The sequence below is a fragment of the Oreochromis niloticus genome, linkage group LG16 (assembly GCF_001858045.2).
Source record: "Oreochromis niloticus isolate F11D_XX linkage group LG16, O_niloticus_UMD_NMBU, whole genome shotgun sequence".
Taxonomy (NCBI): domain Eukaryota; kingdom Metazoa; phylum Chordata; class Actinopteri; order Cichliformes; family Cichlidae; genus Oreochromis; species Oreochromis niloticus.
The window spans coordinates 16,713,081-16,737,757 of NC_031987.2; the positions used below are offsets into that span (position 1 = coordinate 16,713,081).

The 24,677-nt window shown below is 39.9% G+C and overlaps 2 protein-coding genes across 5 annotated transcripts; both read right to left on the reverse strand.

The window, feature by feature from the left end:
* Window positions 1–1,282: 1,282 nt before the first annotated feature.
* Window positions 1,283–20,757, reverse strand: atf2 (activating transcription factor 2). Of its 3 annotated transcripts, none has more exons than XM_005452910.3 (12): window positions 20,665–20,757; window positions 19,946–20,018; window positions 18,492–18,588; window positions 18,288–18,406; window positions 18,071–18,196; window positions 17,516–17,694; window positions 15,543–15,657; window positions 13,669–13,761; window positions 10,597–10,827; window positions 9,390–9,596; window positions 7,113–7,218; window positions 1,283–3,270 (listed from the first exon to the last, which is right to left on the reverse strand). In XM_005452910.3, the coding sequence occupies exons 2-12, from the start codon at window positions 19,991–19,993 to the stop codon at window positions 3,047–3,049; spliced, it is 1,545 nt and encodes a 514-aa protein (XP_005452967.1). In that variant the 5' UTR covers window positions 19,994–20,018; window positions 20,665–20,757; the 3' UTR covers window positions 1,283–3,046. The 3 variants fall into 3 exon arrangements, with proteins under 3 accessions (XP_005452967.1, XP_005452968.1, XP_019208879.1); XM_005452911.4 differs by lacking the exon at window positions 20,665–20,757 and adding an exon at window positions 20,592–20,639; XM_019353334.2 differs by lacking the exon at window positions 20,665–20,757 and adding an exon at window positions 20,179–20,577.
* An 895-nt stretch (window positions 20,758–21,652) lies between these two features.
* atp5mc3a (ATP synthase membrane subunit c locus 3a) lies at window positions 21,653–24,364 on the reverse strand. 2 transcript variants are annotated; one of them, XM_003447304.4, is made up of 5 exons: window positions 24,248–24,364; window positions 23,951–24,047; window positions 23,011–23,085; window positions 22,330–22,520; window positions 21,653–22,226 (listed from the first exon to the last, which is right to left on the reverse strand). In XM_003447304.4, exons 2-5 carry the CDS (start codon window positions 23,987–23,989, stop codon window positions 22,112–22,114), a joined length of 420 nt encoding a protein of 139 aa, XP_003447352.1. In that variant the 5' UTR covers window positions 23,990–24,047; window positions 24,248–24,364; the 3' UTR covers window positions 21,653–22,111. The 2 variants fall into 2 exon arrangements, with proteins under 2 accessions (XP_003447352.1, XP_003447353.1); XM_003447305.3 differs by having other exon boundaries at window positions 24,160–24,249.
* Window positions 24,365–24,677: the final 313 nt, after the last annotated feature.

Consider the following 24,677-nt stretch of genomic DNA (forward strand, 5'->3'; position numbering starts at 1 on the left):
TGAGGTATATTTTTAAAAGGGTTATATGCTAAAAATTTTAAAAAAAAATTAGGCGAGGGTAAAATTTACTTACTTTTTCTGTGTTCCAGTCTCAGTAACTTTGACACAGTAATATCTGCTTCAATATTTACACCTCTGATGAAATTTCCCAAGTGTTAGCTTTATTTTGATACCAAGATTGTAAGGACAGAGTTTGTAATTGCAGAGAAATAATCAATTAAATTTGGGCATTACATTTTCGAGCAGGAAGCTCAGAAACCCCCTTGGGGCTTAAGAGGTTAATCTTCCCTGCTCCAAATTAAAAATCAAACAAAAGACAATTTGTTTACCTAAACTCTAAAAATAAGAGAAAACAGGTTTCAACAGAAAAGGTTTCTCACTCCTGAAAGGCTGCTGCAGTGTTCAATATATACAGTGAACTATTTCCAAAGGGTCTCATCTAGCACTCATAACAGCAGACACACACCAGAAAGTGTGGGACTAAGGTTTTCACACAGAAACACTCAAGGCTACCATCAGAAACACTGGCTGTTTGTCGGGTGGTGGAGGTGGTTAAGAGTTGGCTGCCCAACCAATTATCCAATCTGGGAACAGGAATGAGTTTAACCCAGCCACTCAGCAGGCACCATCATTACATTTGAATGAAAAGGGGAAGAGGACTTGCTGTGGAAGTGCTGCAAGTGAAGGATGTTGAAGCTGGACTCTAATCATGCTTCCTGGAGGTTTTATGGCTCAGCACTGATGATGTCAATAAAATCTGCTCAAAGATACTAATTCTTGTGAAAGTACTATCAGCTAAACTCCACACAATAGAGGTGTTAGTGTTCCTAATAAACTGTCATTACTGTGAAAGGGAGATTTTGAAGTTGGGTACAGTTTTCACAGTCATGATTCTGTAAAGTTTAGTCAGTCAGTGGTTGCGAAGTTCTTTCGTTCACTCATAGAGTAAAACGTCTGCTAACCTGACCTGAAGAAGAACATTAGATTTCAAAAACACAAGAAACTACAGGGGTGGTGGTAAAATGTTTGAGGACGTATTGTTTAGTCATATTTTTTTTTTTTGCACTGACTCTGGATCACAAATACACCTGCAGATCTTCCACAAGGTGGCAGTCTATACCACAGTAAATGTTCAAGCTTATCACAGCTCTACACCGTGGTTTCATATCTGGGTTTTTCACATGCCAAATTATAGATTCGTATAAGAAGCATATTAACGGAGTTTAATCCCACCTGTGCTTTATTCATGTGACATCACAGGCAAATTAATCAGAAGCAGAGATTGACTTTAAAGAGATATTAAAAGGTTTATTACAACAACTTATCAATTCAAATTTTATACAGAACTTTCACGTTACAAGTACACTTTCAACACAGTATCACACCCCTTTTTTTAATTTTAGCAATTAAGCCAAAAAGTAAAACAAGTAACCAAAGTTTTCACAACTCAAGTTGTAATAACTTAATTATATTTATCTGAGACATTATCAAATAAACAGTTAAATTCTCGCAGAGAATTATTATCTCATGCAGATAGCACATAACAGTAAAATCATACTTTAAGAAAACAATGAGTTAGCTTCTTGTAAAACTACACAGTAGTAAGCCAGTACAGACTAAGAGAAAAAGGCAAACTGACTTTCATGGTGTAATTTGACTTCTTACAATTATTTGAATGAAATGCTCACAATTCTTACAGACTTGTAGTAGTTTAATATACATGATGTGATTCCAGTTCACATCTCAATGCTTTCGTTTTACATGACGACCTATTGGAAAAAAAAATGCATATCCTAATAAGACTGTTAAGGTCAGTTTTTAAACTGCTTACAAAGTTAATGTAATCAAAAGGGCTCAGCTACTGAATCCGGACAATCCTATAAAAACAAAGTACATAATACCAAGAAAGATCACGTACAACGTATCGTTGATGTTATTTACAATGTTTTCTAAAAATGTCACCTAGAATTGCAACCATGAAAACAGCCTAATGTCATTAAGTGCTCCGCATTAGACACTAAAGCCATTAAGAGTCACTTATAAAGCAGAGACAGTATACAAAGCAGGAGATCTCCTCTACTGAGACCCTTAAAATCGGAAAGAACGGCAATCAACTCAAGCTAATCTGCATTAAAAATGTACTCAAGTCATTTATACAAAAACATTAATGGCACTGAATGAAGTCAACATCACCATGATTGAGTAATGAAAAAAAAGGTACTGCAATCCTACAATCACTGCTTCAGGAACAATCAGACTACAGGTGGAATGTTAATGAAATAACACACGTTTCCTAATCGGCTCACCTCTGGAAGACTACCCTACAGGCAGAGGCGAGCTCACACATTCAAATTGCACAACTACAGCTGACCTCACTCACAGAAAATCTGTCAAAGTTCAAATCTGATTCAGACATTTATGTTTGTGTGATGCGACAGCACTTTAATCTACCTCTAAAGGAAAACAAAAACAGAGCTGCCTGTACTTAATGTACGGACTGTCTTTAAAAAGTAAACCCGTCATATCTCTCAAATATGTGCAAAATGGAAAAAAGTAAAGTTACTTTTAAATAAAAAGTGTCAGTTCTACTTCATTGTAAAGATAGTGCTTACAAAACGTCGTGAAGACGAAACGAGAAAAACAACTGCAAAATGAGCCACGGCACGCTTTGGTACGGTCGCTAACGATTCGCTGATCAACCGCTGAAGCTGATCGCCTTTAAATTAAAAAGAAAAAAAAAACATAAGATTAATAAATAAGTCGCACAAATACAAAAAAACCCCCAAACACTTAAGAACCACGTGTTTTACATCTTACACCTAAAGTGCCTGTTCTTTTGTCTTCATCGGTTCCAGAGAAAACATTGCATTTTTAAAAGCATCGCCTGTAAATTACAAAATGGACAAAACATAAAAGAAATCAGGAATAAATTAAAAACAGTACGGTCCGAACTGAAGCTCAGAGAGAATCCCTTTGCTCTGCTCGTCAGAGAGACTGTAGAGGTGACGGCACTCCGGCGATGACGCTCGGGTACAGTTTGGGACGATCAACTCCCTGAAGGCTGAGACTGGTTGGCGCCCCTCCGCGTTTGGCTCTCCTCTGTGCTCTGATTTGACGCGGTAGCGGCAGCGCCGGACGGGGCGGAGACGGCCGGGGTCGTGGAGGAGGAGCTGACCCCGTTGGAGGTGCTGACGGAGCTGTGCTGAATGGCCTCGCTCTGGGGGCTGCTCGGGACGGACATCTCCTCGCAGCTCTCATCTTTGTCGGTAACTGCAACGACGTCAGAAAAAAAAACAGAAAATGAGGGTTTGAGGAGCAGCCGTTTTATTTTACCGGATACTCTCCAGAAGGCTTGGGCTAGCTGTGTCACACAGGCCTAATCAGATGTAAAACAGCTATTTGCATGTAGTGTATGCAAACTGTTTCATTAATCCCCATAATGCTACTTCTGCACCCCTTCCTTTAATTAAAGCTCCAATGTCAATTTAAACCCACATCATAAGGGTACATTACATTCTGGGGCATGTGGCTGTGTTTCCCATCCCTAACTGCATTCTCATTTGTTTTTTGTTACCTTGCCAACTACTGCAGCGACAGATGATTACAGCACCTGATTTTAATGATGCTCACACTGGAGAGTAGGCAAGACTTGGAGTCGAAATGCCACCAGCTGTTAGGCAGTTGCATTGAATTAATTGGATCCTGATGGAAAAAAAAAGACTCCACTCTCATGCTCTGTTTCATAAAGGAATAAGGAGCACAATGATAATTAATATTGCTAATGATATGAAGTCACTTGTGATGGCACTTTGTAATTAATGGCTGGGTTTCGTACTCGGGAACGTAAAATAGAAATTCCGTAGCAGGAAGACGCAATTAAAGAGCGATACAAATGTCTCCACATTAGAGGTTTCATCTGCCTTCTTGGCTGGACTTTGACCATGTGATTTAGTGCGAGCGAATGTCAAAGAGCCATAAACTCCCTCGCTGCTTTACTGCGCAGAAGGTCAGCCTCGGAATAAATCAGCTTGGTGGTTTTTGTTTCATGTTCAAGTGAGCATTATTGCTCCTAACAACGCCAAGTGCTGGCTGCCCGATATTTCATAACGCTCTAAAATTCTGGTTCCCTGGACCGACAGGAGCTTCTTTCCGCTCTCTTGGTTCCTGAAGTGGGGTTCACTGTAGACAGATGGACAGCTTGGTGTGCCAAGTGAAAGCATGGCCTGGCTTGTTTGTGGGGCAGTCTGGGTAATTTCCTCCCACCTGCCATGTCTACGCTTGGGCAGGACGATGAAGGGTATTACAGGTTCTGGAGGGCCAGTGTGGCCTTATGGGGTATGTAACACTGAGAAAACGGAGCGCTTTACATGACTCACTCACAATTAAATAACGTGCTTTACTAATTAGCAAAATAGTTTATTTCAGTGATTCTCAACTGGGGTGCTCAAGCCCCAGGGGGTAATTCTGTTGGTGTCGGGGAATAAATGGAGGACTGTGGAGTAATCTGAAATTAACACAAATTAGAGAAAATTACCTCTTTGTTAATGCTGCAGTTTTACGTGTGAGAATGGCAGTTAGCAAGCGAGGAGAGATGTTCGCTATTAGTCGTGGATGGATGGACTGAAATATCTCAGCAGCACTTAGTAAACAGTTCGGTTTTAATACAAAAGCAGCTGTGAGAGAGAGCTAAAACCATCACAGGTTAAAGTTAGTAAATGTGACTGTTAAACACATGAAAAAGGAAACAAAAAAAAACAAAAATAAAACTTCTTCTTCACTTCAGGTTAGTTTACTTCTGTTTGTGTGTTTCAACTCATCCATTTGGTTAAAACGACCACAGGAGGAAATAAAGTAACGCTTCTAGTCAGTCAAATATTGAAGAAAATTTGTTCAAATGAACATATCTAGGTCTTTAACAGTGTATCATTAAGTATCACAATGTGATATATAGAGACTAACCACTTTATTAGGTACAACTTGGTAGCATAGCGTTGGACCCCAGTTTGTCTTCAGAACTGCCTTGATGATTCAAGGCATAGATGCAATAAGGTGCTGGAAGATATTTAGTGTCATGACTGTACTCATCACATACAGTTATGTAATGAGCTCATTGACCTCATTGTCAAACAGCATGTCATTTTCAAGAAACCAGTTTCAGATGATCTCAGCTTTGAGACATCAGAAGATGTGTACCCTCTAATCATAAAGAGACAGACATAATCAGTGACCATGCTTGGGTAGGTTGTAGTGTTTAAACAATCCTCACTTGGTGCTAAGGGGCCCAGTGCGCCAAGAAAACATCCCTTACACCATTACACCAACAACCTAAACCTTTGATACAAGGCAATATGGATCTATGCTGTCATCTTGTCTACACCATGTTCTGACTCTACTATCTGAATTTATGAATGAACGGAGACTCATCAGACCAGCCAACATTTTTCCAATCTTCTATTTTTCAATTTTGGTGAGCTGACAGGATTGGCACCCGGTGTGGTCTTCTGCTTTCAAAGTCGTCAGAGATGCTCTTCTGCATACCTTAGTTATAAGATATGTAGAAGAGCTTTAGCTTTGGCTTTAACACAGGTTTTTTGCCAGAGACTTCTGCTCACTTCAGATTATTCTCTGTAAACCCTAGAGGTGGTTGTGTGTGAAAATCCCAGTAAGATTGGCAGTTTCTAAAATACTCAAACCAGTCTGTCTTGCACCAGCAAAGTAAATCCCCTTTCTCCCACATTCTGATACTCAGTTTGAACTTTAGCAGGTCATCTTGACCATGTCTACATGCACTGAATTGCTGCTGTGTGATTGGCTGAAGAGACGGTTGCGCTAACGAGCTAATAGATTGGCTGCTGAGTGTAATTTTGTGTTGATACTTTGTCCCAGAACTAATGAAAAACTAGTTTAAATGAACACAAGGGTTTTATTTTTTTAAGGTGGGCATCAAAAACTATTGGGAATCTTTGTATTCTGCCATTCAATCAGAGTTCACCTTACTTCCTTTCACTCTCATAATAGTTGGCATTCCTTCTAGTATTTTTGAACCAAATTAATAAACTGTGGTATTAGAATAAAGTTCCATTTTTCCAAAAAGTAACAAAATGTTGCAAAAGTGTTTCACAAACGTGTTTGCTGACACCCTCAGCAACCACGTCAGAAAGATGACCCACTTTATCTGTGGATTCTGCTAAAAATGTCTGCACCAAATGAGACTTGGCTATGACAGCCCACTCTAGCCTGGAAACCATCAGTCCCATAATGCACATGACATGCGTCTGTGGGATGGTTAGCAATAAGAGATGCATAATGAACAGTGGAGCTTGGTGGCCACCCCACAATGAGAATGGTCTGCAGCACTGTCAAGCTTGCTGCTTTAATAGACTCATTTCAGTGGCAATCATTGTCAATACAAGTCAGCAGAGGTGTTCAGAGCAGTGGAGAAGTGACTTGGAGCCCATTTGCTCTGGCTGCATGCTGGCTCATCTGTGAAGGAAGGTGAGTTATGACCAAAAAATCAGACTGACAGAGCCCCGGTCTGGGGAAACAAAGAAAAATAGGTGATATATTTCTAAATGAGACTTTGTGATGATGCTGTACAGTCCAGGCTGACAACAGCAATTTGAATAAACAGGCTACAAATGGCACACTCTTCTCGCTTATTCAAATATCCACTAAAACGATTATTGTAAGCTAAAGATGTTCAAACAACAAATAAATGAATGCTTACATAAAAAGCATCCTTATCATCCTTTATAATTCACTTCCTGGCACCTTTTTTTCTCCCGAACATCCGTCCAGACGCACTCAGCAGACATTTAACTTCATCTAACAAATGTTTATGTTGGTATCAAATGAGGAGGAACTGCGAATACCACCTGTGGCCTCTTCACAAGAATGGGACAACACCGCCAGTGAGAATTTGTCTCATACACCAGCACCCATAAATATCCAAACTTTTGCAAAGTTTGTCAAAAACTAACAGAAGAAAGGAAGCCAATATGTCAACAGCTCTTTTTTGTTTGGCCACACGTCCTTCTAGTGGTTAGCCGGAGCTCATTTTTAGACACGTTTCTCCAGAAGCCTCGGGCTGAGAATAATGGAGCATTACTCACTGTGATAGCCAGATTTCTTCTGCATGACGGTTACAGGGCAATCTTTATGAGCCAGAAGAAGCTGCTTCAGCCGAGCCACTTCGTTTCTCAGGTCGGTGACTTCAGTCTTGAGGAGTGAGGAGACACACAAGAGCGATCAGTAAAATGGCCACCGGAGCAAACAGCATGCCAGATATATAAACGACAGGTGCACACAGTTCAAATCCTACAAAATGATCTTCCAAACTAGATAAAAGGTTAGCTGGTAATTGTGTAAATGCAAATATTATTAATGTTTTTGTTTTTGTTTTTATTCCTGTTGTAAGCAGTGAGCTAAATTGGGTAAATGTGAGAGTTCCATGTTTAGCAAGGCTACACAATATGCTACAGCGGGAATGTTACTGCAAAAAAATGAACCCCAAAATCTGCATATATACACTATAATAAATTCACATATGCATGAAGACACACCAAAGCAACGTGAATGTGGCTGTGTGCCCTCTCTATATGAAAAACTATCGCTAATGAATTATTACTGGAAATGCAGAGTTGCATTTTAAAGACCTCGCCCACACGACCAGTCAAACTTCTAAAGACTCAGATGAGAACCGGTGAACACAGGGGGAAGGTAACAATACAACAAATGAATTCAGAATCAAGTATGCACTTTTTCATTTATGTATTTCCTGCACAATAATTATGAGCCTTCACTGGCTAGCGACCAGCGCATTTGTCAGAGGTGAGCTGTTCGGATTGTCAGAGCAACTTTGTAGATGTTGCTGAGATTTACGCTCTCGTGTCGTTACAGCTCCCGAGGGAGGGGAGGATTTCTGCATGTCGTAAAAGAGAGCCACATTACGTTGAAGGTGACTTTAACTGGATTTAGAGCGGCCAGGGGCCCACAGAACACCCAATGGCAGATTTAAGCTCAGGCTCTTCTCCTTTAAAGGACTATGGGTGGCTTAATCTATTAGTCTAAAAGCAGCCAATTTATTTGATTCCATCTGTTTAGTCTAGCTGGTTTTGGCAGGGTTGAGCTATTGTAAGACAGATTTAAACACAGCTGGAAGGAGCGTATGTATCACATCCAGCCAACACTGTATTCAGTGTGCTTCCACCATGACTGCTTTCATTTACAGGCAATAGAAAACAGGCACTATTTTCAAACGTGCCTACTAGTTCACGACAGAGACAAACATGTGCCAAAAATTCCAGCTCCAGTAACGTCAAACTGCGTCATTTTATGACATCGTATTTTAAACGGTTTCTAAAATGGACTTTTGAGAGTGAAAAACTTATCTGGAACTTTGTGATTTAATCGAAATCGAGCAAATGGGCCTTCGGTGATGCTGGAAGCTCTGTGAGCTGCCTGGTCTGACACCTCATTAAAAAGCCAGTTAAGGATGATGTTAAAATAATTGTGCATCATTAGAGGCAGTTTTGCTGATCAGCTGGGCCATGTCAGCATGGGTTTTAAAAAAAAAAAAAAGCAGCACCGCTGATTAATGTCCTCGTATGAAGCGTCCTTTCTTCTCAGCCACATGTTGTTCCGTTTTTTTTGCAGTTAACAGATAAAACTCTTTGATTTCATAACCTTATTCACTCACCTATCCTTTCCTTTTCATCTGCCTTTATTTAAATAACATCCTAAGTAGCGCCGCCTGACAAGTGCTGATAACTTCTTTTTGAACCAGACGATATTAACAACGTGAACCCATTTATTTTCCGCTGCCGTGTATTCCCTCCTCCATCCTGCACATCTTACTCTGCTTTCATAGAAAAATAAGACAGTGAGCAAATAAACACCACATCTCATTTAATTGTCTGGAACACCGATGTGCCGCACCCCCGGCTCACACTTATCAACAGAGACAGCAGATACATGAACTGTTTCGAACTTGTCAGCATCAGATCCTAATTGCTTCCAGCGAAATGAAGGTTCAAAAAGACACCTTTCCCTAGGAGATTTTTGAGGCCATTCAGTAAACTGCTGAGACAGAAGCGAAGACACGCTTGTGTGCGGCTGACATCTGGAGGATACATCTTTATTGACAGGGACACATCGATGTAAAGGGCTCACACACCGCTGCTGTCACACGGCAGCTCTTCTTAATCGGCTTTAATGACTTCATCACCGCAGAAGGGAAAAGTCTGTGTACGGACGCATACGCTAACATCATACAATGACAAACAGACACCACAGAGTGCAAACACGTACATACACAAAATGACACACCAATAGATTTGAGCGCATAACAAAGAGAGACGAAGGAGCTGAAAGAAATACGTAAAAAGCACCTGTAGGCGTGCGTTCATGGAGGTGAGGTCCTCAGCTTTCTTCTCGAGAGACTGGACCCACACCTTCCTCTTCTGCCTACAGCGAGAAGCTGCGGCCCTGTTACGCTCCAGGAATTTGCGCCGCTTCTCGTCGGGGTCTTCGCTCGTTGTTCTGCGCCGCCGCCCCCCTGTGCTTGGTGGGTTTGGTGCAGGGGGCACCGGGGAAGCCTGTACAACAACAACAACAACAACAACAATACTAATAATGGAAAGAAAAACTCAGCTTTTCACCTTTAGTTTCAATTTGTGATTTAATACAGGCACAAAATATTCTCAGAGATGGCTACTGCTACTGCTTCACAGAGTGAATGGGTTAAACGCAGAGACGAATTTCCCCACGGGGATCAATAAAGTAGATAAAGATTTTCAGTTTTTTTAATTCGCAACCACCGTGACAGAAATTTGCTGTGGGAAAGAAGGTAAAGTAGGTTAACAGCTAATGCTAGTCAGCAAGGTTTATCCATGGCAGAGACATCAACTGACTAGAAGTAAGTAATAAATACAGGTCAGTTAACACAATATTTGGTGATTTAAAATGTTTGTTTTTTTCCTTTTTGACACGAAACATTAACAGATTCTGCTAAAATTTCTTATGTGTAGCTATTTATGATTCCTTACTGAGATAATTGTTGCAGTTTAAATTTTTTTTTTTTTAATTATCACGAGTCGGGGATTATTCGTTTATAATCTGCCCAACTCTGTTTGTACAGCTGATTGTTGTGTCTGGTGGACACACTACACAATGTCAGACTTTTGAAATGTTTATTTAGCAGTAATTAGAAATGCCAAACAGCTAATATTTGCATTGACATTTATGATGTATAATTGTATTGATATCTGCAAAAAGCTAATATCAGCCGATATAATGGCCCTGCTGATGTATTGGCTTAAATTAAAAATAAATTGTAAGACTTCCATACTTGGTGTTTATACAGGTAATCGCACACAATATTAAGATTTACCCTCACTCTCACTGTACCTATTACCTGCATGAACTTCTGCAACATTTTAAAACCAAAGGACATGGCAGCCATGATAAAATACTTTAATAAGCAAAAAAAATGGATGATCTCTTTGCATGACTCTACATTCAAATATAGTAGTAGTATAGTAGTTTCTTATATGAAATAGTAATAAAACAATAAACAGTGAAGATATAAATACTTACAGGTGTCTCTGTAGTGGAGGTGGCTGGCTGCTGCAGAGAATGTGGAGAGGGTGCTTCGGTTATGGGCAGGTGAGGAGCTGGAGTAAGGACCGCGGTCGGGGCTGGAGTTGGGGTTGGAGTGGGAACAGGAGACGCAGGGGCAGCAGTGTGTGTTACAGCGCTGCTTTGGATTTCACCTCCATCTCCATTGGTTACCTGAGGAAGCTGCTGGCTTAATGTGGCTTTCAATTTCTGGAAACAGAATTTGGCAAAGCAGGTTAATAAAAACGAGCACTGGTTAGTACAAGAAGGAAAACACTATGTAAAAAGCAAGTGATGTAAAAAAGGAGGCCATATGGTCTGTTAAAGTGCACATTAAAAAGTGTGGCTATTAAAAAGTTATATTTCTGAAAAGTTCACTGTCTATCACAGTGTGATGTACAACAGAGCACAAAAACTACGGATTGTATACTTTTACTTTTACTGGGAAAAATGAAAGGTTACTCATGTGGACCAACATTTTTATTCTACAACGTATCAATAAACAAACTAAAATCTCTCATTTACAAAAGCATCCTGATATTTTGTCTTTGTAGACTTACAGGGCAGGTTCTACCTCTTAAATGTGGCTGTATGCTAATATGTTTTATAGTACAGGGTTACAGTTGAACACTTGGAGCCTAGTCTCAGTTCTTATGTAATCTGGAACAAGTTGTCTTTCTTCATCCTCAGCATGCAACTGTAATAATCTATCCTTTAACTAACCAGTCTCTCTCCTGCTGCACTATGCTGCTTCCACCGTGCTTCAGTGTAGAGGCGTTGTTAGTCAGGTGACGGTGGCTTTAGAAATTTCCCTGATCTATACTTCACAATTTCAGGTCTACAGACAGTTTCTTTGATTTTATGGCTCGGACAAGAGCTGTGACACATTTCAAAGATAACTTCATGAAACAGGACCGGATCATGAAAAAAGATCTGAATACTTTCTAAGAAAATTGAAAAAAATTTTTTTTAAAAATCAAGGTAATTAAAGACCACTTCTAGTCACACTGCATTGAGCTAATACAACACGTTACAACATTAAAATGTTATTTATCTTGAAAACAGCCATATTTGAACTGGTGGAATACATCAAATGAGGACTGTGTCAGATTACAGCACAGACCTCAACTCGCTAAACATGTGGTCAGGAAACATTTGGGCTTAGTTTCAATTGATGATATGAAGTAGCTACAATACAATATTTCTATTACTTGCTGTATAGGTAGCTAACACATAAGCCAAGGTATACAGCAGTATAAATGAACTTACTGGACCATGAGAGAAGTGATTTCATGTTGGACCGATACACTGAGTGTATGTACAAACTGTATGAGTAGTAAAACAGGTAAAACAATGTAGTAAATAAGTAGTAATTAATATAGAATAATATAGTAAAACAGGGTATTAAAATGAAAATTACTGTGAAAGGGTTTCAGAATGTTAATGAAATTTTTAGAACTATACTTAAAATTTACTTGCATCCTAAGCTTTTCATTTACCACACTCTCAAATTTATTTTGCACATGTTGAAACGTGAGCTGGATAAAACTATTAATAAAAGGAGTCTTTTAACACCTCCTCTAACCATGTTACACACAAACAATCCCTGCAATTCACAGGTCAACTCCTCTAGCATCAAACATGCAAACAAACAAGGTGAAAGTGAATGAGCCTTTGGAAGCAATAACAGAGTGAGAGGGAATGCATTTACATGAGAAAACAGAGGACCACATTATTCTAGCAACTACCTTTGCCAGACCAATCTATCTACCAAATTAGTTTATCGTGTAATACCCTTCCAGAAGCTCTTCTGGCAGAAACAAGATATTATTCTCTTGGAATGGCCCACAGAAAGAGGGAAAAGCCAGTCAGATTCATATTTCATCTCTGCCATGGAAACCTCATCAGTGTAATAACCCTCCATCTCATGGGTGTTATTCAACCATCTGCTACTATATTACTTATCTTTATTTTGCAACTAATTAACAGCATAATCTTCTAAATTCAGCAAGTTAATTATCATTATTGTGGTCTTTGCAGCATCATCAGTCCTTGTAAAGTGCCGTCTCCGCGCCCCCCGAGAGCTAGGTGGGGGCGGGGAGCGGGCAGGTTGAGCTGGGGGTCTGTTTTCTTGACGCAGGCTCATTAGGTGTTTGCTGATGAGCTGAGTGCGGTGGGAGGCGCCGCGAGTAAGAGGGGGGATGCAGGTCAGGCAGGATTCTGCTGAACAAAAGGTTCCATGCAGGGTGAGGCCGACTTAATGTGCCTCGCCGAGCGTGTGCCAGGATGCCCCCAGCTGGCTCTCGCAGGTAGCCCCCCTCTGGTTGGCCCTTGTGACGGCGTGCTGAGCTCAACGCTGTCTCCGCGTTTGTCATCTCCGTACCCCATGATCCCCGACAACTCCCTGCCCCTCCCTATACTCCTTCCTCTTCCTCCTTCCTCCCGAGTCAGGATCAATCCTACCCTCCCAACACACACAAACACACACACCTCCTCTCTGCAGTTTAGCTGCTAATTTCCAAAGGCGGAGCATGCTGCGAACACTTACAGGTTCTGTGATCCGTGCTTCATCACATTGCCACTGATCTCCCACATAACACTTTGTATCTCTTCCCTTCAACTATCACTGTTAATACAGGACAACAAGACTGCTGCGACCATGTTCTCCCTACAGAGAGATAGCATTTTTGGTTTTTTGTAGATGGATTATGTTAAATTAGCAGGGCAGGCACAAGTGTTTTTACTCTGTTCCTGATTAATCTGCAAACTATTTTCTCAAATAATTGATTAATCATTTATTTATGCCACAAAATACTGAGTAAATCAGCCAATGGACACACTGCACATGGAATAATAAATCATCTGCACCATTTTTTTGATACCACAAACCCAGTTCTGCTCATCACTTATGAAGAAAGCAACCTTATTGTCTTATTGTTCCTCATTAGACTCTCTCATTACCTTGGCTGTTATCACCTCTCTCAAATGGGGAATAACAGCTTCGGTGTGGAAACAACATTTGATGTAAATTAAAGAAGAGATAATAAATACCAGCTTTGCTTCTGACTGGGCCGGCTGAGGCTGTGGCGAGGGAGGTCCTGGGATTCCGGGGACGTTAGGCACTACGGTGACAGGTCTGACAAGCTGACAGCAGACACACAGACACAAATCAGCACAGAGAAAATTAGTCTTCGGCAGTAAAAAGGCACCCAGTGCTCCCCCCACAACGTAAACACACACACACACATACACACACAGCCATGGCAGGCTCTCAGAGTTTCCTCATATCTCAGCCTCATTAGGTTGGATGGCCTGTTATTTTGTGGAGGCAGCGCCACATGGAGATGCAGTGTGCACGCTAATGAACCTCTGCCTGCCTGCGTGAGAGCATATGGACAGGGAAGCTGAAGAGAGGATGGAGAGACATGAGTCAGAAGGCCAGACTTGGGCCTCCTCTCACAGCCGCTGACAATGAGACAGAGGGAGATGGGAAGAGCTGGGGGCAGGGGGTTTGATCGAGTGAAAGGGAGGCCCACTGGTGGCTCATGTTCTCCATCTACTTTTGCCCTCCTTTACTTGTCAAAGGCTTTCCATATCCCCACAGACCAGGAAGACAGAGGTTTTCCCTGCTGTGCCTCTATCAGGAGATAATCGACTGCTGCTCGGTGTTCCACATAGATAATCAGGACTACAGCGAACAATAAGACAGGCAACCACATGGGAGAGTTCAAGATATACCAACAAGGCCTTCATTTACAACATATTTCTAGATGACACGCAGCCACGCTGTTCGCAAAATAAACGAGTGGCATCATCTATGGCTTCCACTTTAAAATAAGGGCCCTGATTTTGATTGTACAAGAAAAAACAGGAGTAAAACGTGCTGGACAGAAGCCCGCTGCACCTCAGCCAAATCCTGTGTCTTTGCCACAAGTGAACTCTAAAGTCCATTATTTCAGTCAGCCTCTCCAGCTTTACACTGACTGCCAAATCTGAGGTGCCAACGTTGTAAACAGTCCCTCTGTCCAACGACAGCAAAAAAACCAAACAAAAACAACAAACAAAAAAAGAGGTTAATTTAATGTATCGCAATAGCTCAGTATCAACGTCATCCGAGAGGGATTTGAATTGTAATCGTACGCGTTGCTGTCCATTAATGTTTGAAAGCAACAGTGGAATTCCTGTGTTTTCACGTTAAATGGAAAACAACATTTCACGTGTAAACTGGTGATCAGTCGAGCATGAAATCATTCGACTCATTTGGTGAAAACAAATGCTTTCGTTCATTAGTTAATTCCTTCTTTTCTATGGAAACAGCAGTCGGCAACTGACAACCGGGCACATTACATCTGCCGCGGAAACTCAAAAGCAGCACAGCAGCTACTAAATAAACTTCACAACAAGATTATTTCAGTAATAAATAGCTCTGACTCCTCTATTTGTCCTGTAAATAATGGTTGCTGCGCGTTGATCCGTTTAATCAAATAAACACCAAAACATTCCGCTTCTACACAAAAGTGTTTTCACACATGAACTCCGGAAAATGTCGGGATAAACGCTGTTTAAAAATTACCTTTTTAAATACAGCATACAGCATAAGATAATTTGCTTCGGCTGCGTTCTCACTCCTTGAAATACTCTGTGTGGTTTCGGTGGGGGAGCTGCCTAACTGGAGCATGCAGGTAACAGGTACCAGACGACTACCTGCTAGCTGTGAATTCACAAAAATATTACCTGCGCTTCTCACATCAACACAAGACTTTGTACCACAGAGCTGGCAGGTGAAGGGTAAAGACTGGCTAACATTCACAAAAGCACCTCTGCCAGATGATATCAGGAAAAGCTCTGCCCCGTGCATGTGTGAAAGCAGCATAAAGCACAATAAAACACAATGCTGACAGAATATTACTGGGCATAAAACTTACAGGGATTGTAGTTGGAATATGTACACTTGAGCTTGTAATAGATGCAGGTATAGCAACTGGCATGGTCTGGCCATTAGGCAGCTGTAAGAGCACGGGGAAGGTACCAGACACTGGGCTGAAAGAGGAAAGAGGGAATCACAGTGAGGCAAACAATAAGCTTTGTGATTAACACAAAACGGAATATGTCACAAACTAAAGACAGGAGCAACTACAAATATACGACATGATGTCCTATTCAGGCAAACTGATGGAAATTAAGGTGTAATCAAGACAAAAAACAAACAAACAAACAGAAAAAGCACCCGTAAGAAAAAGAGTCAAACAATATCTTCAAAAGATCCAGTATTACTGCTATATTATGACCTAATAAATGACATCAGTATTGCCCAGATATTGACTTCTGGTAACAAATTGATTTCACTGTCAAGAAAACACACAGGGTTTCACTAAATCATCTGTGTCAGGATTTCAAATATTAAAAAATATCTACTATAAAAGGTAAAGGCCTCTTGAAGCGTTACTCTGAGTTTGACAAACATTTAGCACCTTATTCACTAACCGTCTGGTTACCGACCGGCCGGTGTTTCCCTTTTAGAGAGAGAAATCTGAGAGGAGAGTATTTAAATGAATCATATAAACGTGACTTATTGTGGTTTGTATCATACACTATTTAACCCTGAAATAAGCATGCCTTTTTCTGTGCCTGACATAGCAGGGATAGTTGTGTATAGGAGAGTTAATTTAGGATAAATTGGCTTGGGGTGGGTCACTCAAAGCTGTGGGAGCAGGTGTCAGAGTTTTGGCTTTCTCCTGCAGATCTTCACTGAGAGCTTAAGGTCCAGTGTCAAAGGCTGTGACTGAGACTCTTTGACTTTATTTATCTCCAAAATTGGGAAATTACCTTGTTATAGCACTCAAGGACATAAGTTCAATAAAATGAAGCTGGGAAAGTTTAGAATTTCCACAAAAAAGGGAGCTCAGTTAAAAAGGAAATACAAAAAAAGTGATGAGCTCATGAAATTAAAGATGACAGAATAAAGAGCTCAAATCTAAAATGAATGCAAATGAATCAGACTTAATCCTTGTATTAGAACATATTCAATCTCCTTCAGCCATCTCTCTTTTATCTGAGTTTCTAAACTGTTTCTGGAAAGAAACTCATAAAGTGCAAAGCCCACAACCTACAGCACCTACTGTGTGACTCCCACTGCTCTTGGTACATCACACTGGTCATTATTAAAATGAAATAGCTGCATCTGTGTTCAAAGATGAACAACATGAATGCTGTTAGCAGATAACTTGCAGAACTTTCCATGCTAATTTGCCCTGCTTAGTAAATCATGTGCACAGTAATGAAAGTAATGAAGGTGCTGCTATGTCAGTTTCATCTGCTGGAGGAAAAGCTGCAGTGTTGGTTTTTATAAGCTGATTAACTAAAAAAAATTAGCCTTTCAGGAGACAAAAGAGCTTGCACGGAATAACATGTGGGACATCAGCAGGAAGAAAACCATTCCACTCAGTATAATTGTGAGTGCAGTAAGGATTTTGTCACCAACTGAGTTAAGGACTCTTGGGTTAGCCTTATAAAAAATAAATAAATAATTCTAACTAGGTTTTGGATTTTGACGCTCTGCCAAAGTTACTAATCAGGGCATACTGGAGCAAAATAAAGCACAAGACTTGCTGTGACGGTGACGATTATGTGAAAACCCTGTTCATTTTTTTATTCTCCAAGTCTCAGATTTTAATCGATATTTGTATATTTGAGCAACACTGATTTTGTTCTTCAAAGACGGAACTTAGAGCCAAAAGAAAATGTTCCTGCAGAATGCAAATAAATCCCAAAACAAATAAGCACATGCCTTGTGAAATATGAGCTCACCATGGCAAAACTGCACAAAAATGATTTGGAAAAGGAAACGATGATTTAATAGAACTAGGATCTTAAGAAACGGACACATTTGGTTACTTACACTATAGGCCTATTAGTAGATGGGACTTGGGTAATAACAGAGCTAGATGTTGGCGATGGGAGAGCTTGCTGTATTACAACATTAGCGTCTGAGGTTGCTAGGAGTACATTGGGAACTTGGAGGGATGCAGGATGGACTATAGTGGATGTTGGCAGTGAGGCTGGCTGCAAAGATAAATCCTGGAAACATCATAGAAGACCTTAGCTGAATGAAGTGTTTAACTGACACCAGATTACTTGAATGTTTCCTATAATAAGATGCTGTTACTCTTTCCTCAACATCAGGAATAAATAATATGAGCAATCAAGTAAAAGGTATTCGTCTGAATCCAACTAATATGTGTGTAGTACTGCTAATCTTTTCAGTTTTAGTGTATTCACAACAGAATAAGACAAGTTAAGAGTTCAAAATTAAATTATATTAAGCAGAAAGTCCCAATGCTTCACAAAGCGGATTTGCAAATTTCTGATCACAGGAGTAGAGAACGTCCTTCATTACAGCGTTGTAAATGCTCTATGGTAAGAAAAAATGCCAGAGGCAGCTTAAAGTGCCTACCTTGTCATCATTTGTAGTAGACTCAGGATGAGGCAAAGGGCTATCTCGATGTGTCTCTATCACTGTGGGCTCCTCAATTTTGTTGCGTATGATAGGTGTCGCAAGAGGTGACAAATCCAGGGGTAGCTGTGGAACAACAAGAAGCCCAAAATGATCACAAGAGTGAACACAGACAAGGCTCAGATGATCTGCTTACACATTTAACAGCGAGAACCACCTTTTTAATTTCATCTTCAGTGGCTTTTTTGAAGTCATGGTCAAAAGGACTGGCGAGTTCATTGAAGAGCCCGACCTCCTCGCAGTTCTTCAGGAAGCGAGTAGGCGTTGGGGTTTGGTCTGCAAGGGAGGAAACTCTTGAGCACAGAGATGGAAATGTAAAGCATCCATCACCTCTGAATATTCCATCTAACAGAGCACTCACCTGCAATGATAACACTGTCATTCCGAGCAGGGCCAAACTTCAGGGTCATCTCATGTTTGTGTTTGTGGACAGCCAAGTGGTCTTCATTTGTGAATCTCTATGCAAGGTTTCAAAAAAATACAGCAAGTGTGACTGATGTGACTGAAAGAAGTCTTACTTAAACCTTAAAATTTTAATTCTGACCAATAATTTAGTCTTCTACGTCATGGCTGGATTCTAGCTTGACAGCTTTACTGCCTCAAACGTGTGGCTGTCGAAACTCATTATAAGCTTTAACTGCGAAAGCTGTTATATAATTGTGCCCAACCCGTTAAGTTTTATGAGTATTGACTAAACAACAGAAACAAATCCTGCTGACCAAAACCACGAACAACTGAGCAGCAACAAAGCCAAAGGTCTCTAATGTTACTATGGATGTAAAGCAGACCTGACTAAGTAAAATGGACTCTAACAAACACTGGACATTGGACTTCATGAGGTTAGATAGCACGATCTACGTACGTACTTATCAGACAACTGACTGAGTACAGCAAATACACATCTAACACCTGTGACACACTAGACATGTCCTCAGAATTGGGAAAAGGATCTGGGGACTATGAAGACCCATTTATATACATTAAGTCAAATTAAGCATCTCCAGATATTAGATGAGCAGTAACTAAACAAATGAAGAAGGTTATTTTGATCTATTTAGTCACATTAATTTTGTTTTGATGAGCCAAAATACTTTATTTTTCAAATGAATATTTGTTTTTTTTCCCCCATGCAGACAAGAGGGAAAAATTAAGAAGAAAAACTAAATTTGAAAAATGCAGATCATCATTGCTTATTGGTCAAACTGTCATTTAAATCACTGGCAATGGTATTTGCATATATTTCATTTCCATCGAGCATCTTTTTTTTAAGATGACAGATTGTGAGTCTTTTAGGATGATTTCAATACTTTTTGGATTCAGTACATCTGAATTTTATGTATTTTAGCACAAAAATTAATTAGTTAAGTGTAGATTTTGACCAAAACCTACACTTTAGTGGATTTTAGATCATATAATACATAGAGTATGTCAAAATGACTTAAAAAAAAATCATAACAAAAAACAGAGCACCTGATTACCAACTAGGCATTGTGATTAAGTTCCTTAGAGCCCCAAATCAATGTATATGAGTAGGTGTTGGGACGTTTACCCTATTATAAATGTTTCCAGTATTGTTATGATGGGATATGTTTTAAACTTAGCGATTTAACACCATGTTTGCTTTAGTTTGTACTGTGCTCATATGGCACTTTTTTTTTTTTAAATAAACTGTTTGGGTCTATATACAATGAAGCAGTGACCAGTTAGCAACGTATTTGTTTGTTTGTTTGTTTGTTTTTTGGACGTGGAAATGTGGATCCAGTCATGTTCATCTGTACAGTGAGATTTATGAAACACCTGTGATCAAAAACTTACCTGTCCACACCCAGGAGCAGTACATAGGAAAGGTTTATCATCACTCATATTAAGGAATTCCTGTTACCTCGCCCTGAAATAAAAACACAAAAAATAAAAATAAAAAATATATAAATAAATATCACACCTGCAGATATGCAATGATGTATATTTCAAGAGCTGACGGTATACAAATAGGGCTATAGCAAATAATAATTTGTGAGAATAAATGTAGCTCATAAATGTGTAAATACAGGGTGGTTGGAGGATGCAGTGGTTAGAAAGCAGAGCTGGAAATTTGGACAAAGCCTATGGATGCAGGGCGGCTGCTTTGGTTGTTTACACTCGGTGTCATCATAAAGAGGATTATCGCTTCACTTGTTTTGGCACAACAAGCGACTGAGCCACGCATCCAGGGCTATCATCATCTGACAGCTTCTGTGCTGTAAATATAGCAGCTCATCGCAAACAGACATCACACACATGAACATCTCACTATTACGTTACTACATAGGTAGCGCTCATCTCTTCCAGTCGCTTCCACGGAATAGCCTGAGCCCTGCGTTAACATACTAGCGTCGCCATATTAGGAGCTAAATATCACTGTAAACAAAGGAGATGTCAGCGTTTGTTTCAAGGCTGTCTCGTCGTAACGGAGCACGAGTACCTCACGGTCCCAGCAATTATGTCTTTTACCACAGCTTTTTACCCATTCGCTATCAGTTTATGTGGTCACTTACCCCCTCAGCCACAACCCTTGATTTCCAAAATCCCACGGTCGTACTAAAGCATCGCGAGAACAGCTATGACTCTTCCGTAAACGTCACACTCGGACAGATGAGCCACATACACTTTGCTCTTGTTCTGTCATTGACCTTCAAGTAGTTTTGGAAAAGAATTAGGAGAAGCAGAAATGTTTTAAGGCATATAAAAAATCCTTGCTAACAAGTCATATTTCTGATGTTTCTCCTTTCAGAAAATTACTGATTTAGTTTTCAGTGTTTTCTGGAGGCTCCAGCTTCATCCCTTTTATTATTTTTTTATACATAAAACAATCTTTATTCATTTTTTAATTATTATTATTTTTATCTTTATTATTGTTTAATATTGTAACCTTCCAAGATTTTTTTAAGTGTTAAAAAGGTAACAGATCATATATGTTATCTGACCAGAATCCTTTTTTCACTGCTGATGGTCAAGACTTAAGTTTTTTAACATGATTTTAGGCAATCTGTGAAAGGCTCCAGTCCCCCATGAGCTGTTTTGGATGTGTGAGAAAAAGGGTGGATATAAACCATAAACCACCCCCAGTTAACTGCACTAGTTTACATTATACACTCCATTTTGAACTATATTGTATATATATCACCATTTTATATTGCTATACATTTAGATCTATGTGGTAGCATTTTTTTATTTTTTTTTCCATGACAAGTGACAAATATTACCTTATCATAGTAAAGGATTGTACAGCAACAGTTGGGGTAAGCCAGAAATTAAATTGAGATATTTAAAGATCATCCTTGACAATGAATGTTGAGCATTTCTGCTTGATAAGTGACTTAATGATTATCATCTCTGGCATTTTTGAAGACTGATTTTACCTCTTCAAATTTAAGCTCAGCCAGTGAAAGCAGCCAACAATAAAGGTGTAATGACTACAATCTGTCAGCTTTTGAAACCGGGACTTTCATCACGAGTCAAAAAATTCAAAACCCATTACTTAGCTCAATTAAAATCAGCTAGGTTTATTCAGTGGCATTTACAAAAGCAAGCACTCACTTGCTGCCTGAATACAATATTACTTAAGTGCAGCTGAACCAAAAAGTCATTAAGGTGGACCCCAAAAAGCTTGCATGTTATGGTCTATGAAAACAAGGCTGAGTAATGGCAAGCCTAAGCACCTGCTTCACAGAAAAGATGACATTCATGAAGGCCAAGTGCTTTCAGTTGTGTTACCATTTATAATCCAGACATAAAAGTTACTGCCATTGTTAAATAGTCAAACACATGTATTTTAATCACGTAATTTCTTACATTTGTACAATACATGTCTTGGCTTTTTTGACAGTGTCTAAAAGACTTGAAAATGTACATTTCCCATGACACCAACACGGAACAATTTTGGTAGCCACAATAAAATATGTAGTCACATCTGTAATGAAAATTTTGTCTGACAGCAGAGTTTTACATAGCGAACAGGATAAGGAAAGCCACCATCAAACAGAACAGTCCCATGGCTTCAGACAGGGCGAATCCCAGGATAGCGTATGAAAACAGCTGCTGCTTCAGAGATGGGTTCCTGCAAAGAAAGGAAGAAAAGAAGCCATCAGCACATTTACAGAACACACAAGGAATCAATTAGCGTCATAGTGAAGAATAAAGACACTGAAATTAAAACAAACCTAGCATAGCCAATGATGAGACTACCAAACACTGTCCCAATTCCAGCACCAGATCCAGCTACTCCGACTGTGGCGGCTCCGGCACCAATGAACTTGGCGGCAGTGTCAATGTCCCTGCTGATAGCGCTGGTCTGGAAGCCTCTCAGTGTAGCCTGGCTCAGGGGGCTCTGGGGCAGCAGAGCAACGCTGCTCTGTAACAAGAGAAGAGGCACTGTAAACACTGTCCTTTCGTTGCCCGCCTCAATGTAAACATCAGCTGACATTTAAAACAGTGTGGCAGCAGATGACAGGAGTAATATAGGAGGCATAGTGTGAAATTTAGGGAAATTTCAACCAGTTCTGTCACACCATTAATCAAAAAAATTTGCCAATTTACCTGCAAGTTTTAAACTTAAAGATAAACTACAGAGCAGAAATGCGCACATAAAGGTTGTACTATTTATTGCATGTTTGTTTTAACTTGTATTTTATTTCTTTTAAAACTTTGTTTTGTTGCTTTTATTGCTTTCAGAGACTGCAGATTTGCATAGCTCGTCTTTATCTTATATGGTAAGCACACTGAGTTTACGTATTATGAAATGTGCTCTATAAAATTGACAGTGGTAATTTAGGTAATAATTTCCAACACTGCACTGTTAAGAAGGGCTGAAGAAGTTGCAGAAAGCCTGCATTTCTTCTTACCTCCGATTTAACATCAGGCCTGGACAGCACAGAGGCAGACAGAGGTCGGTAAAGAACCCGGGAACCAGCACGGACCTGCAACAACAAGACCAAAAACATGAATAATGAGTCTAGATAAACAATTTACATGACTGTATGCTCAGTAACACACAACACATGTGCTTCTAATTTCTGCTACATAACTTTGCACTTTTGCTGTAACAAAACAAATTTCCCACCTGTGGGACTAATAAAGGCCATCTTATCTTATCTTATCTTATCTTTAACAGTGGCAACTATTCCCCATTTGTGGGCATGTGTGAAGGTGGATGACACCTTGAATGTCTCAGTGTTTTTCATTGCACTGTGTGACCTGTGGCATTCAGTGATGACTGCAAGTAGCGTTAAAAGTTTACTGTTGAGCAATGATGTTGGCATATTACAATAAAAATACAATGCAAGTTAGCTAACACCCATTTGTGCTGTCATTCAAACTGGTTAGCCTCCAAAACCAGTATCATGACCTTGGATAAAGACATTCCAGGATATATGTACGTGCAAGCTGGCAGCCCAAACGGAAAATGCAACCATTTCTGTATTGTTTGCAAAGTGCGGGGTCTTGTGCACTCTGTCTGCGCCTTGTTCTGCTAACAGAAGGCCTAAATGACCTTAGCTAGCGGCCATAATGGGAGCTATGTGCTAAAGGCTAACGCAGGATTATAGATGCATTATTAACAATTAAAAAAATCGCATGCGTAAATTTCATTAACATTGCACCCATTCTGCTGCCATTAAAAGGGGATTGTGAATTACTGGTTTAGCATTAGCCGGCTAAACTCCCGGCCTAGTCTGATACCCTTGCAGGAAAGCTGCAGTCAAGTTCAACCAGAGGCCCACCGGCTTTATTAGCGACATTAAGAGAAGTCCGACTCAAAGAAACACAGACGAGGAGAAAACTCACCACAGCCGGCGTGGAGACGAACTTAGCGCAGGCGTACATTTTCTACTTTAGGTAGTTTTAACCGGTTCGGTCAAATCTGGTTGAAGCCCGGGTCTCTCTATGGAGGGAAGATTGGACAGAATTAAGGTCAAACGGGTGTAAAAATGCCCAGCAGAGAAAATAACAGCATTCATAAGTGCATTCACATCCGTTCTGTATGCTATCCTCACTTGTGCACTGCAATGCGAAGCTTAAAGAAAGGATGAAAAGGGATTTATAAAGATACGCTTCTCATTCAAACTGCCATTACACACTTACCGACTGCAGAGGTCGAACCACAGTGGAAGAGTACGCATGCGCGATGGGGTGTTTGTAAGAGGCCCGGATGGTGACTGGGAAGGTCGTTTCAATGAAACTTTATTGAAAATCAGCCGGAAGGGAATCTTTATCAATATGAGAAAAAAGTTCAGAGGGACATTTAAAAATGTTTTATACTATTGGAAATGGCCAGTTCTACTACATTCAATGTTAAGAAATCTGATTTTTTTAAAAGTTTTTTTTTTAATTTTCTTTTTAAGTAAAAAGAAAGCCAGTTACATTTACCTGCTTTTCCAATTCTTTCTTATCACCAATCACTGAGTCTGAAGCATCATTTGATCATTTTCTATATTTTTTTAAACAGGTTTATGACATTACTTCATGGATGTAGCGACAAAAGAAGCATGTATTTCATTACTGAACTAAACAA

What these genes read in the sequence shown, in the direction of transcription:
- atf2 (XM_005452910.3), bottom strand. Translation starts at nt 19,993, where the DNA reads ATGAGTGATGATAAACCTTTCCTATGTACTGCTCCTGGGTGTGGACAG. An exon ending in ATATTCCAACTACAATCCCT is followed by an intron (nt 13,762 to 15,542) that starts GTAAGTTTTATG and finishes GTCTGCTGTCAG; the next exon opens with CTTGTCAGACCTGTCACCGT. An exon ending in CCCAGTCAGAAGCAAAGCTG is followed by an intron (nt 10,828 to 13,668) that starts GTATTTATTATC and finishes TTCTGTTTCCAG; the next exon opens with AAATTGAAAGCCACATTAAG.
- atp5mc3a (XM_003447304.4), bottom strand. Translation starts at nt 23,989, where the DNA reads ATGTACGCCTGCGCTAAGTTCGTCTCCACGCCGGCTGTG. An exon ending in TCGTCTCCACGCCGGCTGTG is followed by an intron (nt 23,086 to 23,950) that starts GTGAGTTTTCTC and finishes TTGTTGTTGCAG; the next exon opens with GTCCGTGCTGGTTCCCGGGT. An exon ending in CTCATCATTGGCTATGCTAG is followed by an intron (nt 22,227 to 22,329) that starts GTTTGTTTTAAT and finishes CTTTCTTTGCAG; the next exon opens with GAACCCATCTCTGAAGCAGC.